General features: G+C 38.7%; 1 protein-coding gene across 1 annotated transcript; it reads left to right on the top strand.

Moving 5' to 3' along the window:
* The first annotated feature begins 1862 nt into the window (after window positions 1–1862).
* On the top strand, window positions 1863–24079 carry LOC105446195 (pre-mRNA-splicing factor CWC22 homolog). The gene is made up of 19 exons (XM_030973681.1): window positions 1863–1995; window positions 4285–4689; window positions 5113–5268; window positions 5594–5890; window positions 6192–6431; window positions 6776–6934; window positions 7419–7547; window positions 8368–8461; window positions 8677–8805; window positions 11260–11395; window positions 11951–12157; window positions 13177–13326; window positions 13958–14103; window positions 15205–15282; window positions 15753–15905; window positions 16682–16809; window positions 17243–17344; window positions 18222–18553; window positions 18855–24079. Exons 1-19 carry the CDS (start codon window positions 1979–1981, stop codon window positions 21629–21631), a joined length of 5835 nt encoding a protein of 1944 aa, XP_030829541.1. The 5' UTR covers window positions 1863–1978; the 3' UTR covers window positions 21632–24079.
* Window positions 24080–27749: the final 3670 nt, after the last annotated feature.

The raw sequence follows: 27749 nt of genomic DNA, 5'->3' as shown, positions 1-27749 counted from the left end.
CTCAGATGTCTGATACGGGTAATAATGAGTATTATATCCTGCATCAAAAATTTGTTGGCTTCTGACTGGTTGAGAGCTCGTCACATGACCAAAAATATTTGAGCTATTTTTAGAAAGTACTATATGAGAGTACTATTTTGGTTTACTATTTGGGAGTTGAAAAAAAAAATGTGAATTTTTTTTTTTAATTGAATCAATTTTTTTTTTCAAATCTTGATTTAATGAAAACAAAATATTTTAAATCTTTTTAGATAAAAATTGACATTTTTTTGTTCTAAATTTTTTTTCCCCAATTTTTAAAAAATTTTTAAAATAAATTTTTGATGCAGGATATAAAACAAATATACCATGCCTTCTATTCGAGGTACTGGTTAAACTATGGGCCTCGGTGACTACAAAAGTACCATTTGCTTCGGGGCTGCGCCCCTCAGCAAATAGTACTATTGTACCCTTTTCACATCTATTTTTCTTAACCCCGGACTATCCTTAACCCCATACTATCCTTAACCCCATACTATTTTTTTTTGCTGTTCACATCTATTTTCTTAACCCCGGACTATGTGCTTAGCCGGGGTTAAGAAATTTCACGCGATTCACACTACGTTCGCCTTAGCCCCGGACTATTCGATAGCTCATGAATATTAATGCTTTTGCTACCGCGCATGCGTAACGTGAACTGCATGCATGCGTAACGTGAACTGCATGCATAGCGCGCGATAAATGCAAATTCACGACCACACGACCACGCTGTCTGTGATTGGCTGTTGCTTAGCCCCGCTTCTCCTTAGCCCGGTTCGGATTCACACTACGCAGCTTAGCACCACAATTGCCCGGCTAACCCCGCAATTGCCCGGCTAACCTGCTATTTTGCAGGGCCAGATAGTCCCGTACTATTTGTGGGGTTAGCCCACTTTGGCAAAACGTAATGTGAACAGAAAGCCGGCTAAAATTACCCCGGTAATTGGTGGGGCTAAGGAAGGAATTGGTGGGGCTAAGAGCCCCTTAGCCCCACCTATTTCCCGGGTTAAGCAATATTTGGTAGATGTGAAAAGGGTATTGGAGTCACCTCGTGCGCATAGTTTTAACCAGAACCTCTCAAGGCAGTGTATATTTGTATACTATTTTTTTCTTACTCAACACCCACATCCCCCCCCCCCCCTTGAGGAAAAAAAATAGTTTTTTTTTGGGGGGGGGCATTCTCTTCAAATCCCCGAACCCTTAAATTTATTTTTATGCGAATTTGTTTACCATGTCGTATTTTTGTATATCACCACAGGCATCCGGCCCACCCTCTTTCGACAAAGTCCTGTGATCTGCGTCTCTTCGTTACCACAAATGTACAATTTAACCCTGTTTTATTAAAATTACCATTCCTCTAATTCTAGACATAGGCATGTCATGCACTGATTGGTTGAAGCTAGTCTGATGGGGAATCAATGAAATTCTACAAATTCATCATTATTTTCCTCTTCTTCCTCCTCCTCTTTTTCTTCTTTTCCTTCTTTTTTTTCTTCTTGTACTTATTATGATTTCTGTCATCAATTTAACGTTGTTATTATTAATAATAATTATTATCTTTAATAAGTAATTATTTTTATTTTTATTATCTGTCTGTAAATATTATAATTGTGTACATGTCTGTAGGGGACTCCACTTGAAATAAGCTCTCGAGCTTTCGTGGTTTATCCTGTTCAAGCTTACTTATTTTTGATCTGTTATTATTGTATATTGTTGTATGTTGGAAGCCGCAATACAAAAAGATGGGCATATACATACGAAGGAAAGACGCTACAAATATAACACGAAGAACGACCCGGAAAAGACTAGAAAGCTGAACTACTGAATTATGAATAACCTTACTTTGAGGTCGACGATTCTCAGCACAAACATTACAAACGCAATTTTGTGTGCGCTTGTACTGCAGGGAGGCACTAAATTGTTATATTACAGAGTTCACGTGGCGTTATCGCAGGGAATAATGGTGGAGTCAGACAGGTAAATTATGTTTTTTTTCAAGTAAAATTTTAGTTTAAATTTCCTCCTTGAAATAATGTCACTGTCTCAGATCGAGTGAGCAAGCCACAGAAAGTCAGCGTCCGCATCGGCTATGGACATGCGTACTAATCCTATTGATTTTTTTCGTAAGGTATTCCCGGTCAGGGCCCTCGGTCAAACAGAAATAACCGTCTGGTACTGGTAGCCTAGTGGTACTCACACATACCGGCAGCTGCATTACTACCCTGGCTGTATATTAGAAACTGTTCTAGTCTATTGATTCTCAACATTTCAAACACCACTGCACTGGCACTGTCTGTACAAAACTCAACTGATTTCACTCTAAATCGGTACTTTTTTAGTGTAGGTCTAGAGTAGAGTCTCCGGTTTGCGGCATCGCCCGGTTTGCGGCCAGGGGTATTTGTTTTAAAAATAAAATGAATATGACTCGATAATAATCATTGAAACCTACCGTGGATTCCACGGTAAGTTCTGCTTTGCCGAAAACGTCCGTAGCAGGTGCTCCTGTCGGTACGGAGTATCCGTCAGCGATGTCGGAAATCTACGGCATCAGTCGCCGATGAAAATTCCAGCAGGTGCTAACTTTTAAGTTAAGAGATCGAGGCATGACTAGATCAATATTGTAGCTCTATTTGTCCGATATTTGTCCGATTGGAGGTGAAATTTGATGTTTTTGTGGAAGTATGATGGCTGTGGTCTGTCTCCTATCGCAGATATTTTGATTGTGCCACCGCATGGCCAGTTGCATGGGGTGGCCGCAAACCGGCACGTAATTACGTGTTTTTTCTGGTTTGCGGCGGGGGGTGTTAATACACACATAACATGCGGGATCGTGTATGATGGTATGTGTGCTGATGTGTGTACCCGCTATGACCTGATAGTTTCTAGTAGTACTTACCCCCGGATGGGATGATCCATTCGAGGAAAAGGTGAAATTGTTTAAAACTTGACAAATTTACCGTAGCAACAGATAAACATGAGAATTTGGGTTACCCGTAGTAATTTGGTACATGCTTTCATCGTGACGTAGCGCACAAAGCTTTGTGACGTACGCGTGCCGCAAACCGGTAATGCGTGCCCGCAAACCGGGGAACTCAAAGCATTTCGAAACGTGGTCAATGCTGACCACGCTGTGGGTCAGTTAGGCTATTTGTGACTTCTATTTAATAAGTAAGTATATGGACTCTTTATTGAGGGTATTGAAGTATTCTGTGAGTATTCCAATAAAAATAGAATCGGCAGTTCCCGCCGATCGGCCGCAGACCGGAGCCACTACTCTAGGGTGTCTGATCGCGATCGCGCACTCGATGTTGTGTGCTAAAATCCTTCCCATAGTACCCTAGAGAGATTGCACGCATCTGCTGCATCCCTATGCAGTCTACAGTAGGGGCGTTGCCGTTGGTCCGAGAATAAGGATCGGCTTCATAAACAAGGAATGTCTTCGTAAACGTGGACTGATTGCGTCCTCAAAAATTAGAATCGTCAGCATTTTCGCAGACGTTTCATATTTTTGATCGGCGCATTGGCAATGCAAAAAACGGATTCCGCAATGATTTTCTTGATGCAATCATTTTTACAGAGACTTTGTACAAAGACTTTCAGAAGACGGACAATCCATAAAAGTAGACGGTGAAGTAGTCTAGGGTCATTTTTCCACGAGGAATCCCATTTTTCGCATCGGCAGGGGGCGGTTCGGTAACCCAAAACCTGCAGAGCGCCGATGAAAAAAAACATCCTCGAAAATGCAGACGATCTTTATTTTTGGGGACGCATTTTCGTCCGCGTTTACAAGGATATCCTCGTTTATGAGGACGATCGATCCTCATTCTCGGACCAGCGCCCCTACTGGTCGATGTGCATTGCCATTTCATGCAAAATTGGTCAATGTTTTTATTACCAAATCGAGATTCAAACCTTTATTTCTTGTGATCCTGAAGGTAATACTCAATAAACGAGGTGTCATATGAAAGAGCAGATTAATCTCCATACTTCAAAAGGGGCATCATCTCGGAATTCTAAAACTATCTGAGGCAAAACAGTTATTTAAATGTTTCCATTTTAAGAATTTTCTTTCGTTCAAACAGTAACAATATGGACTTGGGGATTTTGTCTTAAGTGTCCACAAACCGCAGCAGGTTAATCTATGGCTGTACATTATACAAATTTAAGAACTTTAAAAATGATTATGGGGAAGAGTGTGTAACACCCTTGAATGAAGCACCAAAGTGCTCACCAACCAACCGTGGCTTTATTCTTTTTTGTGTGTAGTGAGGGAGATTCCAGTGATTCCACATCTTCCAGTGAAGCATCACCAATCCCAGAAAGGGAAAAGAAATCCAGGAGAAGAGAGAAGGATGCTGGAGATGAGCATGGGAGGACGGGAAGAAGGTCCCCATCCCCAAGACGTAGATCAACCCGGAGACAGAGTTCAGGGGAAAATGAGAGAAGGAGGGATAAACAGGAGGTAGAAGAGAAAAAGGACAGATCTTTATCAGATGAAGAAGGTGTGGATAGTAGGGACAAGCCTCATTTGAGGAAATCTGTCAAGAGTGATGATACTGAAGATGGAAGGTCAAGAAGGAGAGAAGATGATGGAGTCATTAATAGAAGACACAAATCTGATGATGAGCTCTCAGTTGGTGCGGACTCAGATATTGAGACACTGCAAGAAGGGTAAGCATTAACTCAGTAAGCACGTGTATGATTTGATTCTTAAGGAAATGGTACCAAATAAAATTAATAAAATGAGTTATGAGAAGTAATGTGTGATCATCCACTTTTGTATTTCACAAATGCTTTATCCAAATGGTGTTTTTCAATGATTTAAGAAATTGGCATATTCCTAAAGTAGGACATTCATATGATATCCTTTATCTGAAGGTTAGTGTAAATGTATGACCAAGGAAAACATTGTTGTGAATTGTCAGGTCGACATTAACATTATTTTTTTATTATTTAAATATTTTCATACAAAGCAAAGTACATGTACTATTCAAAATAAGTTGGAAACATTGGGAAATATGTTTATTGTGTATTTCATCATCATGTATTTAATGGACTGTATGTTTTGGAATCTTATTCATGTTAATTCCTCAGCATCCCAGAACCAACCGTGCAACAGAAGCAGCAAAGGAAGCCAGCTAGGTTTGACAGTGACAGTGATGACAGTGAGAGTAGTGTTTCCTGGAGAGAACGAAGGGTGAAAAGTGTTCTACTAAGCAATGAGCAACCAGTAGAGGACAGACGAAGCTGGTAAGAGAAGAAACATATTTGTACTAGATTATTGGTGATTGTACAGGGTCAATATCCACACAAGGGAAAATGAACCCTGAGGCTCATATGGTTGACAATGATAGTGTGCATCTTCTTTATTGCTCATGTCATTCACCCAGCTGTACTTCGAGTCTTGCCTGAGCTGTCAGATACGATGTGTAAATGTTAAAAATTCTAACTAATTTGCAGCTTTTCCTGTCCAGGGATAGCTTTATGATTTTCTCAGTACTTGTAGGTGAATGATAATTCATTCTTAAATGGTCATTTAAGAATTTATATTTATTATATTTAATTTATATTGCAGGGACTATGCCTCTGATGATGAAGATGGAAGAGGGAAGAAGATGCAGAGTGCAGTGGGTAGCAACATCATCCATGGCAACGTGAGAGAGACAGAAGGAGGAGATGAAGATGGTGAGATGGACCAGGATGGAGACAGAGAAGAGAGGAGGAAGGAGGATAAGGATCAGGATAGCATGGATAGAGAACGAGGGAGAAATAGAGAGAGGGAACATGATAGAGACCGTGATCGCAGGAGGGAAGGAAGAGATAGAGAGGAGAGAGACAGAAGAGGACGAGATGGTGATAGATCCAGGCCCAGGTTCGTATGAAATGACTTCTCATTTATCATCTCTGATCTCATTACCTTTATCATGTGATAATGAATAAAGGGGGGAGCTTGGCTTGATTGAGACCGAGAAACTAGAAGGATTGTGCATAAAGGTTGTCATCCTTGTTCACTGAAGTCTCTAAGGAATTCACACCATATACCTCATATTCGTATCTAAAATTTGAAATACCAAATCCCCTTTCCTAAGATCTTATCGTTCAAGATGATATGTTATGCTTATTTTTTGTTTACCAGATGTTAATTATGAACTTGTTTATCCAATGTATTTTAGGGGAGAGGAACGCGATCGAAGAGATAGATCTCTTTCACCAAGCCACTACAGCAGGATGAAAGACAAGTACGAGGACCGGTTCCGAGGCGGTTCTAGGCGAGACAGATTAGAGGAGGGAGAGGTCGAGGAGACAGGAGGATATGAAGATGCAAGGAGAAGATTCAGGAATAGAAGATTTAGAGAAGAGGAGGAAGAGAGAAGGAAGCGTGATGAAGACAGAGACCAAGATAACAGCCGACGGTAAGTGTACAACTTATCTTCCAAGTTGACTTTTGGTCAACTCTATATTGGAAAACTATGTAATTTTTACAGTTCTAGTCTGATAGATGATCATGTGCTTGCTATGATAATTCTTTGGTGTTTTCCTTTGTGAGCAGGTTTAGCATGTTGCCCTACAAGTGTGGTATCAGGCAGAGGAACTCTGAACAGAGCCTCTAATCTGGAAGGGCATTGTCATCCCATAATGAACAATGTAAATTGCACTTTCAAATATTTCAATGAAATAACCTGTCTCTGTACGATCTGTCCATTCCATACGTAACCAGTAAGAAAGCTGTTTGTTTTGAATGATTATGTCTTTGTAGGAGAAGAAGAGATGATGGAGAGGAGAACAAGGAGAATGCTGCTCCACCTCCCAAGAAGAAGAAGCCAGAAATCGATCCTCTTCTCACGAGAACAGGTGGAGCTTATATCCCTCCAGCTAAACTAAGGATGATGCAAGCACAGATTACTGATAAAACAAGGTAAAACAAAACTAAATAGATTCTTGTATTTAGAAACTCTAATGTACACATGTGGACTGTAAAGTGTGTTTTTATCAAATGTGTTCACCTTGTTTTTAACCCTCCTTCTTAACCAGTTGATAAACAAATGTCATCAATATCTAAGTGTTTCATCTTCGCATCTAAACAAAAGTACATCTGCAAAGATAGTAGTTTGGATTATGTTTATGATTGATGATAATTCTCAACAGTGTGGTGGAATAACATTACTCTCCCTGGAAACACAAGTCTTTCAAATATTTGCCTCCTTAACCGTCAGAGTAAGAGATCACATGCACCGAGAGCTAGAGACCTTAGAGATAGAGGCCACAGCATGGCTCTTACTTCTACTACACATTGGGAAACAGTCATGTGATAAATCAAGAAGATGATGATCGGAGTAAGTAACTTCAAACCAGCCACCTTGACAATGTAAAACTGATTTATTCACTTGTTCTCATTACAGTGTTGCATATCAGAGGATTTCATGGGAAGCACTAAAGAAGAGTATCAATGGTCTGGTGAACAAGGCTAACATCTCCAATCTTGGTTTGATTGTACAAGAGATGCTACAGCTCAACATTGTACGAGGACGGTATGTTATCATCACATCATAATTAGATAATGGTTATTGTAAAGCATCATCTGTGACTATACGTGTGAAGTTGTACTGTCATGGATGATGTAATCTGTGATAAGAAAGAAAACCCAACCATGCGAAGTAAAGCCAATGTGGGAATATCATGGTGTAGTATAACACTGGCAATGGTGTGAGAAGGCACCATCTGTATAATATGTCTATCAATAAGATTTTAGGTGACCTGCTTGCACTATTATGTTGTTCCATTAAAAGTTGGTTTTCAGAGATGCATTAAGAAGGAGATATTTTTTGACATTGTATTTTAGACATTTTCAGTTTTGTAAGCCTTCAAGAGCTATAGTAAGTACATCATCACAATTTTCTTTTGCTGTCTCACCAAAGATGGATTTCTTCCAATTATAAGGGGCCATGTGCAACGCAGTTAAGATCTCTCTGAGGCTGTTCACACCGCAATGAGATAGCGCGGTCTATCGTAGCACCCCCTTTTTTCTAGCGCGCGCAAGACCGCGCTATCTCTCGTGGACCACCCCCAAGAGGTGCTCCAGTGGCACGCCATTTGGCTCGCCGTGGCTCGCTGTTGGGCGGACCGAAACGACGTTGTACCTTCCAAACCGCAGGGATAGCGCGGTCTAGCGCGCGCTATCTCTGCCGGTGTGAACTGCCTCTCTGTTAATAGTTGCTTAATGGGCACGCTATGTATTATATCATGAGTTAGTACCTGATTTTATGTACCTTGTATAATGATCTTATAATGATTTTGCATGTTTTGTATATTACTGATATATAACTGTTAATAATTCTGTCTTGCCTACAGTGGTTGGTTAGCTAAAGCAGTGGTTGATGCTCAGTCTGCCTCACCTACCTTCACTCATGTGTATGCAGCATTTATTGCCATCATCAATACAAAGGTAAGCCTCACATACAAGTAAGCTCTCCTATGAAAGACTATACTTGTTCTATTATGTGGGATTTAGGTGTCACATATATACTGTTGCATTGTATCCTCGGTGTTTGGCAAATAATGTGAAGATTAGAAACAAAAAAGCATGAACAATATGGAAACATTGACCACCACCTTTGTACTGTATATAAATCAGGATTTTCCTCTTCTGTTTCCTTACAGTTTCCACAAAATGGAGAACTCATCTTGCGAAGACTCATCACTAACTTCAAGAAGGGTTATCGCCGTAATGACAAGAAGCTTTGTCTCTCCTCAACCAGGTTTATTGCTCACTTGGTCAACCAGCAAGTGGTAAGATCCAAACCCTCAATTATGTCACCCAGAATCAGGATTGTAATGATGTGACGATAGAGGAAGTGATATTAAAGGGATCGTTTAACAATGTTAAATCTGAGATACACGGCCCTACGTGTTATCAGTGTATGTGATATGGTGTAATATTAAAGCCCTAAAAAAATTGCGCTTCAAAACGATCAAGAAGTGCCTCAAAAAAGTAAAAGTCTTTGAGTGACCGGTTTTACCATACTCGTTTTCCCCAATAGACTGTAGTGTTATGAAAACCGTCAGGCGAACGGTTTTCAAAATTTGTAAATTCAATCATAAATATCTCGATAATCAGACAGGCGATCGGCTTTTAAAAGTCATGGGGTTCCTGGCTGACCTAAAGGTTTATAATTGTATCCCCCGGCAGTATGCCGGTGGGGTACTTTGGATTCAGCAGCGTTACGCCGCCGCCGCCGCCGCGTCATATTCTTGTGTGCGCTCTCACTGCCACATTTCTTGATGGATTTCTTTCAAATTTTGTATGGAGGTGTATCCTGGTATAATCTACATACCTATAACTTTTGGTGATGCTGCCCCCAGTGTTCCGTCTTCTATAGGGTACAAGGCCATATTTCTGTGGATGGATTGTGTGCGCTCTATAGGCCACATTTTTAAAGGGATTTTGTTCAAATTTTGAACGAAGGTATATCTTGGTATAATCTACAAGCCTATAGATTTTAGTGATGATGCCTCCAATGTTTCGTCTTTTATAGGGTCAAAGGTCATATTTTGATAGATGTCTTGTGTGCACTCTAGTGTGCGCTCTAACTGCCACATTTCTTGACGGATTTCTTTCAAATTTTGTATGGAGGTGTATCCTGGTATAATCTACATACCTATAACTTTTGGTGATGCTGCCCCCAGTGTTCCGTCTTCTATAGGGTACAAGGCCATATTTTTGTGGATGGTTTGTGTGCGCTCTATAGGCCACATTTTTAAAGGGATTTTGTTCAAATTTTGAACGAAGGTGTATCTTGGTATAGTCTACAAGCCTATAGATTTTAGTGATGCTGCCTCCAATGTTCCGTCTTTTATAGGGTCAAAGGTCATATTTTGATAGATGTCTTGTGTGCACTCTAGTGTGCGCTCTAACTGCCACATTTCTTGACGGATTTCTTTCAAATTTTGTATGGAGGTGTATCCTGGTATAATCTACATACCTATAACTTTTGGTGATGCTGCCCCCAGTGTTCCGCCTTCTATAGGGTACAAGGCCATATTTTTGTTTGTGTGCGCTCTATAGGCCACATTTCTAAAGGGATTTTGTTCAAATTTTGAACAAAGGTGTATCTTGGTATAATCTACAAGCCTATAGATTTTAGTGATGCTGCTTGTATTAAGGTTCATTATAGTTTACTCTAGACCTCCACAAATTTGGTGCTGCTACCCCCCAGTATTCCATCTCTTATAGGGTCAAAGGTCATATTTAAAGGAATATCTTGTGTCGCTATGCAAATCACATTTCTTTCAAATTTTCTATAAATATGCATCATAATCTGATCTACACACCTATTGTTTTGGTGATGCTGCTCCTAGTCTTGACAATAGTCTGAGCCACTTGCGGCAATCTCTACGTCATCCTTTTGTTTCACAAAGAGGAGAGGGAATCTTTGTCCCTCCTTCCACATAAGGATAACACAAAATCACTGCCACTGCCGGGGGATACATTCGCATTGCGTGGCAATACAGATTGCGATATTTCTAGTTATCATTGCATCATGAGCTAAATCCAGAATTTTATTTCAGAATCTGAGACAAAGTTACCGTATCCCTTTAAGTAGTTCTGGCACAACCTTGTTTGTCTGGTTATTTCACAGTCTGAAAAAGAAATTTGTCTCTCTGAAGGAAAAATGTGTGTTTATGCTGAGAAAAAAGGAGACAAATTGTTTTTTTAAAGAATGAAACTGTCAATCCAAACTAATTTACTCTCTATCTCCTCACAACCCCTTTTGAATGTAAAGTTTATACATGAAAAGTTGTGTTTATTCCAATTGTTCATTTTATGAAAATGAATTTGGGAATAAGAAGAGAGTTCTACCAAATTCAATTGAATTTTGATATGTCATAGATCTTTTTTCTAATTATCCAAACCTTCATGATAAAATTGTTGTTTATTTCTGTGTTTTGAAAAAGGCTATTAATCCCATGTTCAAATCAGGCTCGCTATTCATTCTGTCATATAGTAAATATAGGCCTCGGTTTATTTATCTTTAAGTTACATGATTATGGTATTCCTGTATGCAGCACAGGCATCTTGTTCATATCAAGTTGTGTGGATGAATGAGTGAGGAAACAACATCCTGTTATTTCTTAATGTTGCATATAAAACAGGATGTTTGAAAGAACAAATAATGACTTGTTAACATCATGATTTCATAACATTGATACATTGAGATTTGTTTGTCATACTGCTTTTCCCAGGCTCATGAGGTAGTGTCCCTGGAGATCCTAACCCTGTTGTTAGAGCAAGCTACAGATGACAGTGTGGAAGTAGCAGTGGGGTTCCTCAAGGAAGTCGGACAGAAACTAACAGAACTTTCACCAAGAGGAATCATGGGTAAGAACAAATATCTTCTCTAAATCTTTGAAAGTTGTGTAGGGAAGCTTTGAGACAGACCCTCCCCATTTTTCTAGATGAAATGTTTTGAGATGACAGATATGAAATAAGATAAGCTAGAGTCCCTCTTACAGTTTACAGTGCTTTGTATTGTATTTTGTTTCTTGACCTTCTGTAAATCCTAAGTACTCTTGGGACCTTAGGAGTACTGATACCACAAAGCACCTTTCCATTTAAAGGATTGTCTCAGATGTTAATTGTGCTTGTAATTCCATCAGCCACTATTTTATTGATTCATCATCAATAGTGATCTGTCAGTTTATGACAGGTTCAGTGACCCATTCAAAATTCTATATTAAGTGTCTCTCCAAGTTCCTCGGTCTTGAGCCAACCGTTTCATCGTTTCATACCCTGTTGCTCCACATTGTGTGATTACATCGTCTAGAAAGCCTTTACGAGGTCTTCCCCTTTTCTTCTTCTTCTTTCCATGAATACGACCTTCTATGATTATATAGATATTTGAGATAATGAATTCATTCTTTGATATTGTTTCAGCCATCTTTGAGAGACTGCGTAGCATCCTTCATGAGGCTAAGATAGAGAAGAGAGTTCAGTACATGGTAGAGGTTATCTTTGCCAATCGTAAGGATGGTTTCAAGGAGTTTCCTGCGGTCATTGAAGAGCTGGACTTGGTAGAGGAAGATGACCAGTACACTCATCTACTCACACTTGAAGATGATTACCAAACAGAAGATATACTCAGTAAGTAGAACAAACCCCTATGCGTGATTCATATTGGCATGTTTTTGTTCTCATACTTTGGAGGGGATCGTAGAAAGGTGGGTTAACGGTAAACTCATCTACTGAACTTTGATGAGGATTACGGTACAGACAAGATGGACGTACGAAAAAGAAGATCTAATTTTGTATCATTGCATTTTGGTCATACAATGAGTGATTTCAAGTTGGGTGTTACTGTTAGTGTTTAGAGCAGTCAAGAGCTCTTAAATCGAGCTACAAATTTGCTGATGAAATTAAGAGCCGGATACCGATATTAATATCGATAGCTTAACACCAGCTTTGACATCGACACACAGACTTAGTTTCATGACGATGATTTAGAAATAATACATCAAAACTAAAGATATCATGAAAAGCACAGAATAAATTCACACTTATTTTTCTGGTCTTCTGAAATAACTAAATTCACACAAAAGAATATATGAAACACATAAAGGACCTGTTTCACATATTTTCATTTGATCGTCAGACAATAAATTAGCATTGATCGTCCGTTGACTGTTGTGCAGGTACAACACTAACACCGAACTGTAAATCAATATTTGCTTATTCCCTAGGGGCTAGTGTTAGTGAATGGGAAATTTGTACATAAAATATTAAAACCAGCCACAAAGGTCGGTTCAGCAGACGACAATTTTGCAAAATCAGTAACACTAGCTAACGGAAGTTGACGATATTCAGAGGTCAAAGCCTTAACACCAGCTGATTTCCATTTCGGCGTTTAAGCTGGTGTTAGTGTTTTATAAACACTAACACCAGCCCTAAACACCCAACTTGAAATCACTCAATGTGTCAGAACAAAACAAATTTTTGGTTGTTGTTTTCTTTCTTTGTTTCTTTCTTTGTTTCTTTGTTGCTTGTTGCAGGATCCAGATTCTCTTGTAAACGAAGAGATAGACCAAAAAATTGATAAATGAGGTGAGATTAATTCTGATAATATGCAATAATATATCTTTCACTGTTGTTATTGCTCTATCAAGATGTTTTCAAGGCTGATCCTGAGTTTCTAGAGAATGAAGAGAAATACAAAGCAATCCGTAAAGAGATCTTAGATGAAGACAGTGAGGATTCTGGATCAGGTGGTGAGAGCGGATCCAGTGAAGAAGATTCAGATGAACAAGAAGCAGCAGGTAAACTTCTTACCCAAACATCCTTTATTCACAACTAAGAAGATGTAGGTGTATAGTATATATTGATACAAGCAGAGCACTGGAATATCTTTATAGATAAAGGATACAATATCATGAACATAGTGTAAGATGAAGTTTATGCTGTACTAAATGCATATCAGGAGCAAATTTTTATGAAACTGTCTACTTTTTGTCCTTTCTTTACATTCCATTTTAATTGGAAGCACTAAAAGCAACACAATATGAAATTGTAAAATTGGAGGCTTAATACTTTGTTTGATATAGAGGGTTACTTGGTTATATATTAATTCTCTGTAAAATAAATGTCTTGTGTCACTCTAAATGAGCTGTTCCCAAGTGTCAACATTATCTTATTTCTTTATTCTATATGAGGTACATAATTTTGACTCATCAAAGGAAGTTGGGATTCAAAGAAAACAAAGCAAAGTACAAATGGTTCCTACCTTTTTATTGTTATTGATGTCTGTATTGTCCTTGATGTCTTATGACCTTCCATTGGACTTTTTTGTCATCATTCCTTTCTTCTTTTCTTCATTACTTTGGCTGCTCGCCCTTCTTTACCTTTCTCTCTCTCTCTCTCTCACTAATCTCATTTTGTTATGATTGCCAGAACAAGAGAAGATGGAGATACAGGATAAGACCGAGACGAACCTGACGGCTCTAAGACGTATCATCTACCTCACCATCCAGTCCAGTCTTGACTTTGAGGAGTGCACTCATAAGATGCTCAAGATGGAGTTGAAGCCAGGCCAAGAGGTAGGACACTCGCTGTGCGGTTGAATTCATGAAGGAGGGTATTTAAAGCTGGTCTGCACTAGTTTGGCAAGGGGGATTAGACCTCCCTGCAAGGTCACTGACAGGTGGTTATCTCATCAAATCAGCTCTCATTAACATAACAAAAGAGGGATCATGGGGGACCAACAGGCACTGATTATGCATTGTTAGCTATATAGAGGGTGCAAGTAGCTATAAGTAGTGCAGTGGCTTTAAACCATGACCTGAATTATGTTTTTTAAAACTCTATCACAAACTAACATAAGCTTAAATAAGCATTTAATCATGCCGTTATTATTGGCCATTAGACATCCAATCCAATCCAATCCAGAAATTTGTAGAGCGCCAATATATAGTTGCCTAATCAAAGGCGCTAAGGAGACTAAAAACCTACTCAATGTACTGTTCATGATTCCCCTGGGAGAGACTGGAGTAGCGGCTAGTTGTGAACGATATAGAATAGGTATGTCTTCAGTTGGGTTTTGAAAGTGGATAGAAGGTTGCGAGAGGAAAGATTTGCTTATGAAGGTTCGAACTATGGATTATGACAAATCTACTTTGTGAATTTTGGCCTGTCTACAGTACTCTCTCTCTCCACTTATGTTTATTGAAAGGTTATGTTGTTCGGAGAAATATCCTAAATACTGTGAGTACTAATTCTTTGCTGATATAGCAAGGTTGATATTTCCAAAGAGACAAATATTGAAAACAAAGATATGTTAAGCATTATCATGCCTGAGTGCAGAAATACATCATCCATTGAAATCCCCTCTAGTGCCACCTTAGGTCAGCTGTAGCAGTATGGTCCTGTAACTCGCTGCTTCCCTAGGGGCGCCGTTGGTTCTCGCATCCAGTCCTCTGTATGTGAAGTGAGAATTAGGGATTGGGTTACGCACTGTTGGCAATTTGACCATGAGATGGCGACGTGCAATAAACAGTATGCTAGGGCAGAAAGTTCATCAGTTCAGTATCGCTTTAAAATACACTTAACACCCTTCTGGCTCTCAACAGATGCATTATATATATTGAATATATATGTGCCATGTCCTATGTTCTCTCTTGTCTTTCATTTTTCCAATACAGAAAGAAGTGTGTCTCATGATCCTGGATTGCTGTGCTCAACAGAGGACGTATGAGAAGTTCTTTGGACTATTAGGACAGGTACTTACCCCTACTTTCAAATCTATAGCAAGACATACACAATACATATAACTTGTTGAATACTACCATCATATTAGGCTTACGAACCATCTAGAGATGACTCATGAAATCAAATAGGATTAAATGGCTTAATGTTCAAAGCTGAGAACCAGATATCATGTTGTCACAATCAAGTTTTACTTACCGGCTTAAAGCGTCCAGATTTTAATCAAATTTTTTAGTTTCACTTTTTTTTCTTTCATGCGATTTATAACGAAAGTCATTCATTATCCAATATTTTGCAGATCAAGAAGAATCCATAGATGTTGACCATGTGGACAGCTGTTGGAAGATGAATGATTATTCTTGAAGTATGATGATCTAATTGACATTTTAGTGTTGAATCTTAATTACACCACTTTTAATGATAATTAATCTTGGTTATTACCATAATGACATGACTATCTTTTTGTGTTTTTGGTGATGTGCAGAGGTTCTGTCAGCTGAAGCAGGAGTATGTAAGGGAATATGAAGGGATCTTTGGTGAGCAGTATGATACATGTCATCGTCTAGATACCAACAAACTGAGGAATGTGGCCAAGTTCTTCTCTCATCTGCTCTTCACAGATGCCATCTCATGGACGGTATGTATGTAGTCATGACAGGGCTCTTGCATAGTTAGCATTTGGGTTGCCTGCATAGGCAGATGGACAGACAACCCGTACACCTATGAAGGTTGCCTACTCCTGTATTTAAAGTGGGTTGCACAAACTTCACATGATAGTGTATGCACTATTTAATTATTCATCCTGGAAGATTGTTAAGTTGCTACCAGGGGAAAAAAAAACAGCCAATAAATAGCTCTTAAGTTGTACACAAGAATGCAATCATTTGAGTGGTGAATAGATGTTTTAAGATTGATGGTTTCAAACCAACACCTGTTCAACAGCTAGGTCAACTGCAAACAGATATAAAAGCAATCCCATCAAAGAGCTATTCTTCTACCCATATGTAGCTTTCAGGTATTACAGTGGAAGGGGTGTATTTATCAGTAGCAGATAGTTTACTGAAATAAGCTTCCAAGATCCCATTTGTTGCTTAAAGTAATGTTAAACCTGACTTTCGATTATCCTTTCATTCTCTCTCAATATCTCAGTCTGTCTTTCACTTTCTCATACCTGGTATATATTATAGTGAAACTGTAATACAGTGCGATTTCATACTATCGATATGTACTATCAATAAACTCGTTGGAACCAGTGTATTACCGCCTTTTATAAGAAATTATATTATATCATGGCTTGAACACAATATGATATGAAGAAGTGTTACTGGTAAACTAGCTTGTTATAATGTGAGTTTGTTATAAGCGTCCACTTTATTCTTACTGCTAACATTAGGAATATCTTTTATCACACAGGTCATTGAAAGCATTCATCTGAATGAGGAGGAAACCACTTCTTCAAGTCGTATCTTCATTAAGATTCTCTTCCAAGAACTATCAGAGTACATGGGACTTCCAAAACTCAATGACAGACTCAAAGATGCGTAAGTACTGTGTGTTGTTCTGTTTTTTATTTTGGAGTATTTTGGAGCAATTAAATACAATTTCCTATCCATGTTGCCTTTGATAGTAATGTGCCCATTGATTTTTTTTTGTCCATCTTCTCTAGGCAAACTTAGGTGTTGAAAAGACCTAGAAATCTCTTCCTCAGAGTTATTCAATGTCACTCCATAAATTATAAAGCTTGAAATAATTCTTCCTGTTTATTAGATGTTATTAAATAATATCAAATTGTACTATGTCTGTAATATTTAGACGTGAAATGGGCAATATTACACATAGGCTGTACACATGTTAGCTTTGATATTGTCAAAACTATGTCATATTCCTAATGCTCACCTGTTTGTCACCTTTGTGTTTTTATTTGTACCTATACTGGTCCCACTAACTTAGATATATGTTTGTGCTTGTGTACAGAACCCTAATGCCATTCTTTGAAGGCATGCTACCTAGGAACAACCCTGCTCATACAAGATTTGCCATCAACTTCTTCACCACCATTGGTCTTGGAGGTCTCACGTAAGTTATATGTCTCTTCTAAGCTTTCATAAAGTCCACAGAGAGAGTTGTCACACGTAGGTTATGTGTCTCTCTGTCTCTGTATCCGTGGAGGTGTCGTGGATGAGTGGATACGTCGGCGGACTGTCAATCACAAGGTCCGCGGCTTGAGTCCCGCCGCGGCACTAATGTCCTTTGGCAAGACATTGATCTACATTTGCCACTCTCCACCCAGGTGTTAAATTGGTACCAGTAGGAAGGAATTCCTTTAAATGCTGTGAGCGTCGAAATCGGCAGCCTAGCATAGCCGGTTAATGTTGGAGCGCCTTGAGGACCTTGCAAGTTTGATACGTGCGCTATATAAGAATCCAATATTATTATTATTATTGTTGTTCTAAAGTACACATACAGAGTTGTCTCATGTAAGTTATGTCTCTTCATATCTGTTCTAAAGTACACACACAGAGAGTTGTCTCACGTAAGTTATATGTCTCTTCGTATCTGTTCTAAAGTACACAAACAGAGTTGTCTCACGTAATTTGTCTCTGTGTATCTGTTTAAAGGGCAAAGTCTCTCTGCATGGATGAAAGCATTGATTTGATTGGTGGAAAGTCTTACCACAGTGAATGTGGAGAATGACATAACTTCAACAAAGCCCCCCCCTACATTTTCAAATTTATACAATTTTAGCTTGTGATTTCTTTGTAGGATCTCTTGCTTTTGATACTTTAAAAACTTTCTCATGTTATATCTGTAATATCTGTCAAAGTTATTTCTGCCATTTGAATCAGAATCTGATTGAAAATACAGCATACAAGTTGGAAATGACTACTTAAAAGATTGAATTAATTCAATACACCACTTATGTTGATTGAATCATAATTCATTACTTCCATAGGGATGATCTACGTGATCATCTGAAGAACTTCCAGCGACAGATCATGCAGCAGCAGCAACCCTTAGAAGAGAGTGACAGCGATGATAACGATAGTGAGGAGGAGGAAGAAGAAGAGAGTAGCAGTGAAGAAAGTGAGGAAGAAGATAAGAGAAAGAAGAAGAAGAAAAAGAAGAGACAGGAGAGTAGCGGCGAGGATAGTGAAGAGGCAGACAGAAGTAAAAGAAGGAAAAAGAAGGAGAAGGAAAAGAAGCAGAGAAGGAGAAGGAAGGAATCAACGGATAGTGGGAACGAAGACAAATCTTCAGATGAGGAATCCGAAAGTGAGATCTCTGGTAAGACTTTATGGAAAAAGGCTTAATTTTCATTACTCTACAAAACATGAAAATATTCTACATCATTAGATTCCATATGTGGCACCTTCAGAAGATGGAAATGAAGATTGAACAAGTGATGCCTATATGTGTGTGTCTAATATGATTGAGTTGGATATCGTTTAATGCTTTGTCAGTGAATAGAATAGAGTAGTTTTCCTTTAATATTCCTGTTATACATTTTGGACAAATAGTCAGCTGCATAAAAAAAAGGAGAAAACAACATGAATATAATTTTGTTTTGTATTTTTTTTTCAAACAGGAAGCGATGATGAAAGAAGAAGGAGAAAGAGAAAGTCTGAAAAGCCCAGGAGAGAAGAGAAAAAGCGCCAAACCAAACCAGACTCCCACCACAGACGAGAACAAGGACACAAGAAATCAGATCGAAGACAGAGGGAGGTACAAAGTGAGAGTGAAGATGGTGAAGAACTAATTAATAATATTTCACAGAAAGAAAGAGATAGAGATAGACATCGTGGAGAGGACAGGGATAGACGTCGTGAAGCAGAACATGAACAGGAGAGACCTAGTCGAAGGGGAAAGGAAAGAGAAGGTGAGAAGGAAAGGAGAAGGGGTGATGACAAACAGACGAGAAGAGAGGATGATGGTAAACATAGGGAAAGAGGAAGGGAAAGGGATGGAGATCAAAGAAAACATAATAGAGAAGTAGAGGAAAAGGATAGTGATGAAGAACTAGCAACTAGGCTTAGAGAACAACTGAGGAGGGAGGATGAAAGAGAGGAAAGAAGGAGTAAGGAAAAGAGAAGAAACCGAGAGGGTAGTGATGAAGAACTAGCAAATAGGCTTAGGGAACAACTAAGGAGGGAAGATGAAAGAGAGGAAAGAAGGAATAAGGAAAAGAGGATAAACAGAGAGGATAGTGACGAAGGTAAGGAAGTCGGAAGAAAAGAAAAGGAAAGAAGCAGAGATGAAAGAAAGAAACATGGTATGGAAGAAGAGTCTGTTAAAGATGGAAGAAAGCAGGATAGAGATAGGAGAAACAAAAGGGAGGAAAAGCAAAGAGAAGATAAAGATAGAAATGAAAGAAAGCGAGAAGATAATTCAAGAGGTAGACAGGAAAGGGGAGATGATGAAGAAGAACAAGATGAAAGACATAGTAGAAGAGGAAGGAAAGATGAAAGACAGAGAATGATGAAAGAAGATCAAAGGGGAGGGAGAGGTGAGGAAAGAAGAAGAGAAAGGGATCAGGATGTATCATCAGATGATGAAAATAACAGGTCCAACAAGTCCAAAGGAAAAGAGAAGACAAAGACTAAGACGGATGATAGAAGAGGGAGGGAAGAGGACAGAATGAGAGAAAAAGATTCATCTTCAGATGAGGAAAGTACGAGAAGGTCTAGAGATAAAGGTCGCAGAGATAAAATTCCAGAGAAGAAAAGAAGTAAAAAAGATGAAGAGAGAATGGAGAGAGTTGAAGAAAGGAGGAGGGGAAGAGATGAATCTTCAGATGACGAAGATATAAGAAGGTCTGATGGCAAAGGCGACAGAGAAGTAGCAGAGAAGAAAAGAAGTAAAAATAAGAAGGAGGAGAGAAGGAGGGAAAGAGAAGTATCTTCAGATGACGAAGATATAAGAAGGTCTGAAGGCAAAGGCAACAGAGAGGTAGCAGAGAGGAAAAGAAGTAAAAATGGAAAGGAGGAGAGAAGGAGGGAAAGAAGTGTATCATCAGATGAGGAAGATACCCGTCGGTCTAAAGATAAGGGTTCCAGAGAAGAGATGCCAGAGAAGAAAAGGAATAGAATGGAGAATGAGAGGAGAGGAAGAGATGAAGATAGGAGGAGGGGAAAGGTAAGAGAAGATAGTTCAGATGAAAAAAACACAAGACGGTCTAAAGAACAAAGCTTCAGAGATGAAAGAGAAGATAGTAGAAGGAGAGGAGAAGAAAGAAAAGATGAAAGGAGAAAGGGAAGGGAAGAAAGAAGACATGAAGATAGGCAGGACAATGATAGGTCTAGGGATGGTGATAGAAATGAAAGAAGAGAAAGGGAAGAACGGATGGAGACTGAAAGTAGAAGCCGAAGTGGGAGTAGTAGAAGGCATACAGAAAGCGAGGAAAATGAAATCAATAGTAGATCAAGGCAAGGAAGAGATGAGAGAGAAGTAAGAAGACCAAGAATTGATGATAGAGGACATAATGATCGAGAAGACTTGGCAAGACATGATAGGGATAGAATAGACAAATTAGAAAGAGAGAGAGCAAATGAGAGAATAGAAAGCACAAATGATCAGAAACGTGGGGATCAAAGGAAAAAGAAGGAAGAGGTAAAAGAATCAAGCAGTGAAGAGGAGGACAGTAGTGAGGAAAACTCAAGTGAGGATTCCAGCAGTGAGGAAGAGAGCGAGGTGGAAGAGAAGAAAGATGATGGTAGGAGAGAGGAAAAGAGAAAAGCTGAGAGCAATCTTGAGAGGGACGAACAGAGAAGAGCAAATGAATTAAAGACTACTAAGACTACACAAGAAGACAGTGATGAGAGTGACAGTGATGAAAGTGAGAGTGATAGTGATGATAGTAGTGATAGTGATGATAGTGATAGCGAAGAGAGTGAAAAGGAAGAAGTTTCATCTTCACGTAGGAAAGAGGAAGAGCGCAAGAGAGAGCATCCTGAGCCTGCGAAAGAACAAAGCGAAAGTGAAGACAGCAGTGACAGTGATGACAGTGATAGTGATGATAGTGAGGAAGAGGAAGATAGTGAAAAGGAGAGTGAGAAGAGTGATGAACAGAGAGGGGTAAATAATGTGCAAAGAGACCATAGAGGAAGACCAGAACGAGATGAGAGAAAAAGGCGAGAAGAACCAAGAGAAGAGATAAGAAGCAGAGATAACAAGTCTTCCAATCCGATAGATAGAAAGAGAAATAGAGAGGATGATGGTAAAAGGAATTCTAATGAACATGGAGAAAGAAGAGATAGAAGATATGAGAAGGAAGAGTACGTATCAGATAGGCATAGTAGTAGGGATAGAGAGCAAATGGATAGAAGTAGAGAGAGGGGATCTAGGGACCGGAGAGATAGGCGGTGACTTCAGAAGTAATTCTTAATTAATCATATTGATTATGGAGGCAATGATTCGCTGAGTTGTAGATAGCAGCATTGATCAAGTTTCTGTTATTTTCAGATTGATTGATATTTTGTAAATTAATTTGAAACTATATCTCAATATGTTTCCTTGGACTATCAACAATGAGCAGGGTTACTGACTGAAATTCTGTGTCATAAGTCACCAGAATGTTTTGGATTTTAAAAAATGTTAAAATGTATCCCTCATTCTTCAATGTCTTATGCTATTACTGTTGGAAACATTATTGATTACACCTGTTTCAATCTGTTGTATTTTTTGAATGGTTAGCGTTTTAAGGTAAAGTTACAGTTTTTATTCATCAGTATGCTTTGATATGGTCTGTTTGGAACCAGAAGGTTGCTAACTAATATCACTCTACACAGAGTTAATGCCCTCCTGGCTCCAAACAGATAATATTGCAATTGAAAGTTAAAGAAGACAGAAATTATTTCTTTATCAGCAGCAAAATTGAATACTTCAAATGTTTGCTAACTTACTCTTGAAATATCTAAACTTGATGAGTTCTTGTAAATTCTTTAATTACAAATCAGGGTAGTGATTGACTAACCAGTTATACTGTATACCATCTCAAGTATGATTTTATCAAGTGTTTATTTCTCCATTAAGGTTAGGTTTCTTCTATCAGAGACTACTTGATGGTTTCATATCCTATGTTATATGTACGTGTATGCCTATGCTGCATAGTGACTGAGAAGTACAGCTCCACATGCTTTGATGAAGGTCATTGGCTGAAGGTCATTTGCTGAACAGAATGTATTACATGCTATTATGTTTGGCTCATCATTATACAGATTTTAAGAGTGAAACCTACCAAGAAGCTACAAATACTTTTGTTTTCATTATTGCAAGCTGACCAGAATTTAAATAACGGGTGTATCGATCCCTCATAGTTTAAATAGTATAATGACTTGGGTTTATGTTCTTTTGATACGCACATAATAATGGTTGATAGTGTAGGAATGTAATGGAAGAATGAAATATGTTCTCTTTGATCCAGAAAGATACAAAGCTACAGTCATCAACATGAAATCCTACCAGGGTATTGATGTGTCAAGGGTACTGCCATTTGATGAGGTTCATGTAAAGTATTATCCTGCAGTACATAATAATGATCTTTGAAACACCTCTCCTTATCATCTTATCTTGGCTAATTGCCAGTGAGTACAATGATAGAGCATATGTGTACAGAATGGTGTGTATTGTTTCTGTAGAAACAGCAAGAGATTGAAATGTATTTTCACATTATTGATGATTACAAGGTTTATATAGAGGTTGGAGATGTTTTGAAGTGCTTGTGATACGATGCTCAAAGCAAATGCTGCTATGCCGTGACAACAGATTTGTAAAAGTATGCTTAGTTATTTCTGTAGCACAGTCCTCTTTTCAGATGCAAGATTGAATTTTGTTTGACATGAAATGCACACCATTATATTACTCTGTGTCATAGTGCTGCATGTAGCTGTCTATTAGTCTCCTGGCACAGATTTCATTTTTGGACACTTCTTGAACGTGAAATAGCATTTATCACCTTCACCAAACTCCTTTGTCTTCTCTAGATCTGTCACATATGGTCTTATTTCTAAGGGATCATGATTTAGTTTACTTTAGACATTTGATTTAGTTTCCAGTTTAAACACGTTTGTTTGGTTACTGGCGTACATGTATTGTTTGCTTGTTTTGTTTGATCATATTGTAACTCTTTGAAACTATTTCAACTTAATGCATAAGTTATATTAATGTCAGATATGTGGGTTGTTAGGTATTATGCTCTGATGCTAGGCAGAATCCTTACCAGCATTATTTTGATATGTATACATCATGTAGATATGAATGATTCCCTTTTTGCCATTCCATGTCCACTAAATAGGACTGTTGTTATAAATGTAGATTGCAGGTTGATGATTTCTAATCTTTCAACCAATATATTTCACAAAACAAGAGGCGTATGAAGCATGTTCCTGGGGAAATTTAGTTACGGAAAGCTGCTGATCATAGAAGAATAACAAAATCATGGATGTGTGTTTCCATAGTGGATTACTCTTTATGTTTGTGAAATATATTGCTTCTACCTTTATTTCATTTATATTTAGTTTGTATTAGTGTATCAGATGTTTGCATTATATATTCTTTGTAAAGAGGAGAACATACAGCAATGAAATGTATGAGTTAGAAACACACTGCTTTCCCTTTCTCTTTTGATTTGTGGAAGAACATTGACATATTTCCCTTCTTTAGATTTCCTTATTTTTCTTATGTCGAAGAATAGGTTGATGTCATGTAGATATGTGCCCAATCTAAACATGTATATACTGTCACTGTTTTGTACACAAACTTATTGTGTAAAATGCTTTGAATGAAATATTTTGAATAAAAGTTCATTCACTTATATTTCACTGTTCCAGGTTGTTACTTCTTGATTAACCAAAAAGACTGTATGTTGTACGGTGTATGTGAAGAGAATATACAGGAGCTATAAAATGATAAGCAGTGTGATGCATAACCTGTAAACAATAGTGAGAGAAGAAGAGACACAGAAAGAGCTAGAGGGAGACAGACAGACAACAGAGAGAGAGAGAGAGAGAGAGAGAGAACTGAAGACCTGACAGTGAGAATAGACGAAAGTGGATAGATCTTTGTTTATCTTGCTCATTTATTTGTGAACTATTTTCTTTCTCTTATTACATTATACCATAACTAGCAGGACCCGCGGAAATCCGCGGGATTCTAGAGGGGGGCGGGGTGTAAATAGATATATAGAGAGTGTTTAAATTAAAACCACCAAGAACTTTATTTGCCATTCAGGCCATTTAAAAAATATACATGTTTAGCGTCCCCGCCCGCTTCCTTTTTGGGGGCCGCCTCCTATTTATTTATTTTTTGAAATTTTTTTGATTTTTTTTTTTTTGAAAGAAAATAAAACAGCGTCCTGTCCGCTTCCTTTTTGGGGGCCGCCTCCTATATTTATTTTTTTTGGAATTTTTTTTGAATTTTTTTTTTTTTTTTGATTTTTTTTTTTTTTTTGAATTTTTTTTTGAATTTTTTTTTTTTTTTGAAAGAAAAAAAACATGAAAAAAAAAAATTGTCGGCCGCCATCTTGAAAAATAGCCCGAATGTCATGGGAAAATGTACGGAGCGGCCATTTTGAAAGGAAAAAAAAAAAAAAAGGGCCTCCTCCTTCCCATTTATCGAAAAAAACAGGATGTTAAACATGTTTTTTTTTTTATTTGGCCCTATATAAAAATTTAAAAAACGATCCAACTGTACCGGTAGTTATTCTTTAAGCTTTAAGTTCCGTAGTGTGGCGTACCGAATACGCAGAAATTAGGCTGCGTATTAATGGGAAAATAGTCCCTGCGTAGGTTATGCGTAGGCTGGCGTACAGGTTTGCTTATGGTTGCTTACTGTGTGGAAAGCTTTTACTGCTTTGTCGATCTGGCGTAGGGTAGCATACTGCTGCGTAGTCATATAGCGTAGTGTTGCGTAAAAAGGCGTACTTTCTGCGTCAAGTTTCCGAAAGTACGCGAAAAAAAATTAAACATGTTGAATTGTTTTCGTTCATCTTGCGTACCCCTTTCCGTCCCTCAGCATATAGTAACGTAGGCCAGCGTAGTTGGTACGCAACACTACGTAACTCTACGTATTAACCCCACGCCAATTAGTGACCCGCAAGTGTCACAAATAAAGTATGAAAAAATATGCTCATCTGACCCTAATTAAACACCTAAAACCCCCGAGCTTTCGGGGGTTTATGGCCCCTTGAAACCCGTGGACCCCACGCCTATATTATATATACACTCAACTCGCTGCGATCTGATCTCTCTCCCCCCCCTAACTTTGAAGAACGTAACCCCCGAGCTTTTGGGGGTTTATGCTGGCCCCTTGAAACCCGTGGACCCCACGCCTATATTATATATACACGCAACTCGCTGCGATCTGATCTCCCCCCCCCCCCCCAACTTTGAAGAACGTAACCCTGAGCTTTTGGGGGTTTATGCTGGCCCCTTGAAACCCGTGGACCCCACGCCTATATTATATATACACTCAACTCAGGACCCGCGGAAATCTGCAGGATTCTAAAGGGGGGCGCAGGCAAAAAATTAAGTTTTTCATTTCGGGGGCTCCATTTCAAATTTTTGGGAAATTTTCGGGGGCTACTTTTTCAACTTTCGGGGGCTCTTTCTTCTGGGGCTCCTTTTTCATTAATTCATAAAAGGATAGGCCTACACTTTGTTGAGATTTGTTTAGTAGGCTATAAGGTTTCAGGCTTCCTACTTCATAATTGCCTATTTAAAAAAAAAAAAAAAACATTTTTCTAGTTCAATAATTAAGTTTTCATGCATTGATTTGATGCAAGAACTGTAACATAATAAACCCTAGATTGTGATTATTTCCGACCATGAATTTCGATAATCATTTTTCAAAGTAAAATTTTCACAAGAAAATCAGACAGTCGTTTAAAAACGTAGACATTAGTAATACTTTTACTATTTCTAAGCTCAGGTTTCGTAAATCTATTCACAAAACTATATTGAAATCGCGGCAATAATGATGCAAACCAACAGATAACAATTTCAAAGTGTCAAATCAGCTCAGCTGAACTCACACACACTACAGCGTAACTCCATGAGCTCGAACACCGGCGCCGCAGGCGTCGGACGCCTGCAGTGCGCGGTGCTGGTGTTGAAGCTTCCTGCAAGCTCATGTCAACTCACACACACTGCACAGCAGCATTGCACTGTGTGTTGACTGAAGGCAGCTTGCGACTCAACTGTCAGTCTAATGGTTTTCTTGTAATAACTTTCCTTTAGAAAATGATGATCAAAATTTAGTATACATGTCCGTAATAATCACAAAATAAGCTTTGATTTCATACCTCCATTCACAAAAACTATATCAAAATCGCGGCAATCATGATGGAAATAGGTCTCTAAGTTTGGACGTCGACGGGATTGCTCGTCGTCTGTCGTGTGTCTATTTGATACGGATGTAATGTTGAATATGCATGAGGTATCTCTGTCGTCACGCATATCCTGCATTATGCATGTCGCGTCTGTTTTCGCCCTGGACGTCGACACGGAGGAGGACCTCGGGCGGAGTATAGCCAATTCGCTAGAGTAGACTCTCCCGCGGACGACGGCACCGGTCACCGGTACCCCGACGGGAGGGTTCAGGAGGAGATAGCCGCACCAACTTGGGTCGGCGATCTCATTAAAAAACAATAGAATACAAAGGCCGGCGGAGACGTCGCGCCCCCCGCGGAGCCTTAGCGTATTATTATTATAGACTAGCAGGACCCGCGGAAATCCGCGGGATTCTAGAGGGGGCGGGGGTGTAAATAGATTTATAGAAAATGTCTAAATTAAAACCACCAAGAACGTTATTTGCCATTTAGGCCATTAAAAAATATACATGTTTAGCGTCCCCGCCCGCTTCCTTTTTGGGGGCCGCCTCCTATTTTTTTTTTTTTTTTTGATTTTTTTTTTTTTTTTTTTTTTAAAAGAAAAAAAACATCGTCCCCGCCTGCTTCCTTTTTGGGGGCCGCCTCCTATTTTTTTTTATTTTTTATTTTTTTTTTTGAAAGAAAAAAAACATAAAAAGCACTGCTAAAATGTATTTCTGATTTTAAAAAAGAAAAAAAAAAAAAATTGTCGGCCGCCATCTTGAAAAATAGCCCGAAGGCCAGGGAAAATGTACGGAGCGGCCATTTTGAAAGAAAAAAAAGAAAAAAAAAAGGGCCTCCTCCTTCCCATTTTTCAAAAAAACAGGACGCTATAAGCATGTTTTTTTTTTAATTTGGCCTTATATTAAATTTAAAAAAACAATCCAACTGTACCGGTAGTTATTCTTTAAGCCACTGGAACTGCGTAGAGTTCCGTAGTGTGGCGTACCGACTACGCAGAAATTAGGCTGCATATATTATTAATGGGAAAATAGTCCCTGCGTAGGTTATGCGTAGGCTGGCGTACAGGTTTGCTTATGGTTGCTTACTGTGTGGAAAGCTTTTACTGCTTAGTCGATCTGGCGTAGGGTAGCGTACTGTTGCGTAAAAAGGCGTACT

Source organism: Strongylocentrotus purpuratus, unplaced genomic scaffold (genome assembly GCF_000002235.5).
Source record: "Strongylocentrotus purpuratus isolate Spur 01 unplaced genomic scaffold, Spur_5.0 spur5_scaffold_7, whole genome shotgun sequence".
NCBI lineage: Eukaryota > Metazoa > Echinodermata > Echinoidea > Camarodonta > Strongylocentrotidae > Strongylocentrotus > Strongylocentrotus purpuratus.
The sequence above is the reverse complement of the archived record's forward strand: the minus strand, read 5'-3'. Positions and strand labels throughout refer to the sequence as shown.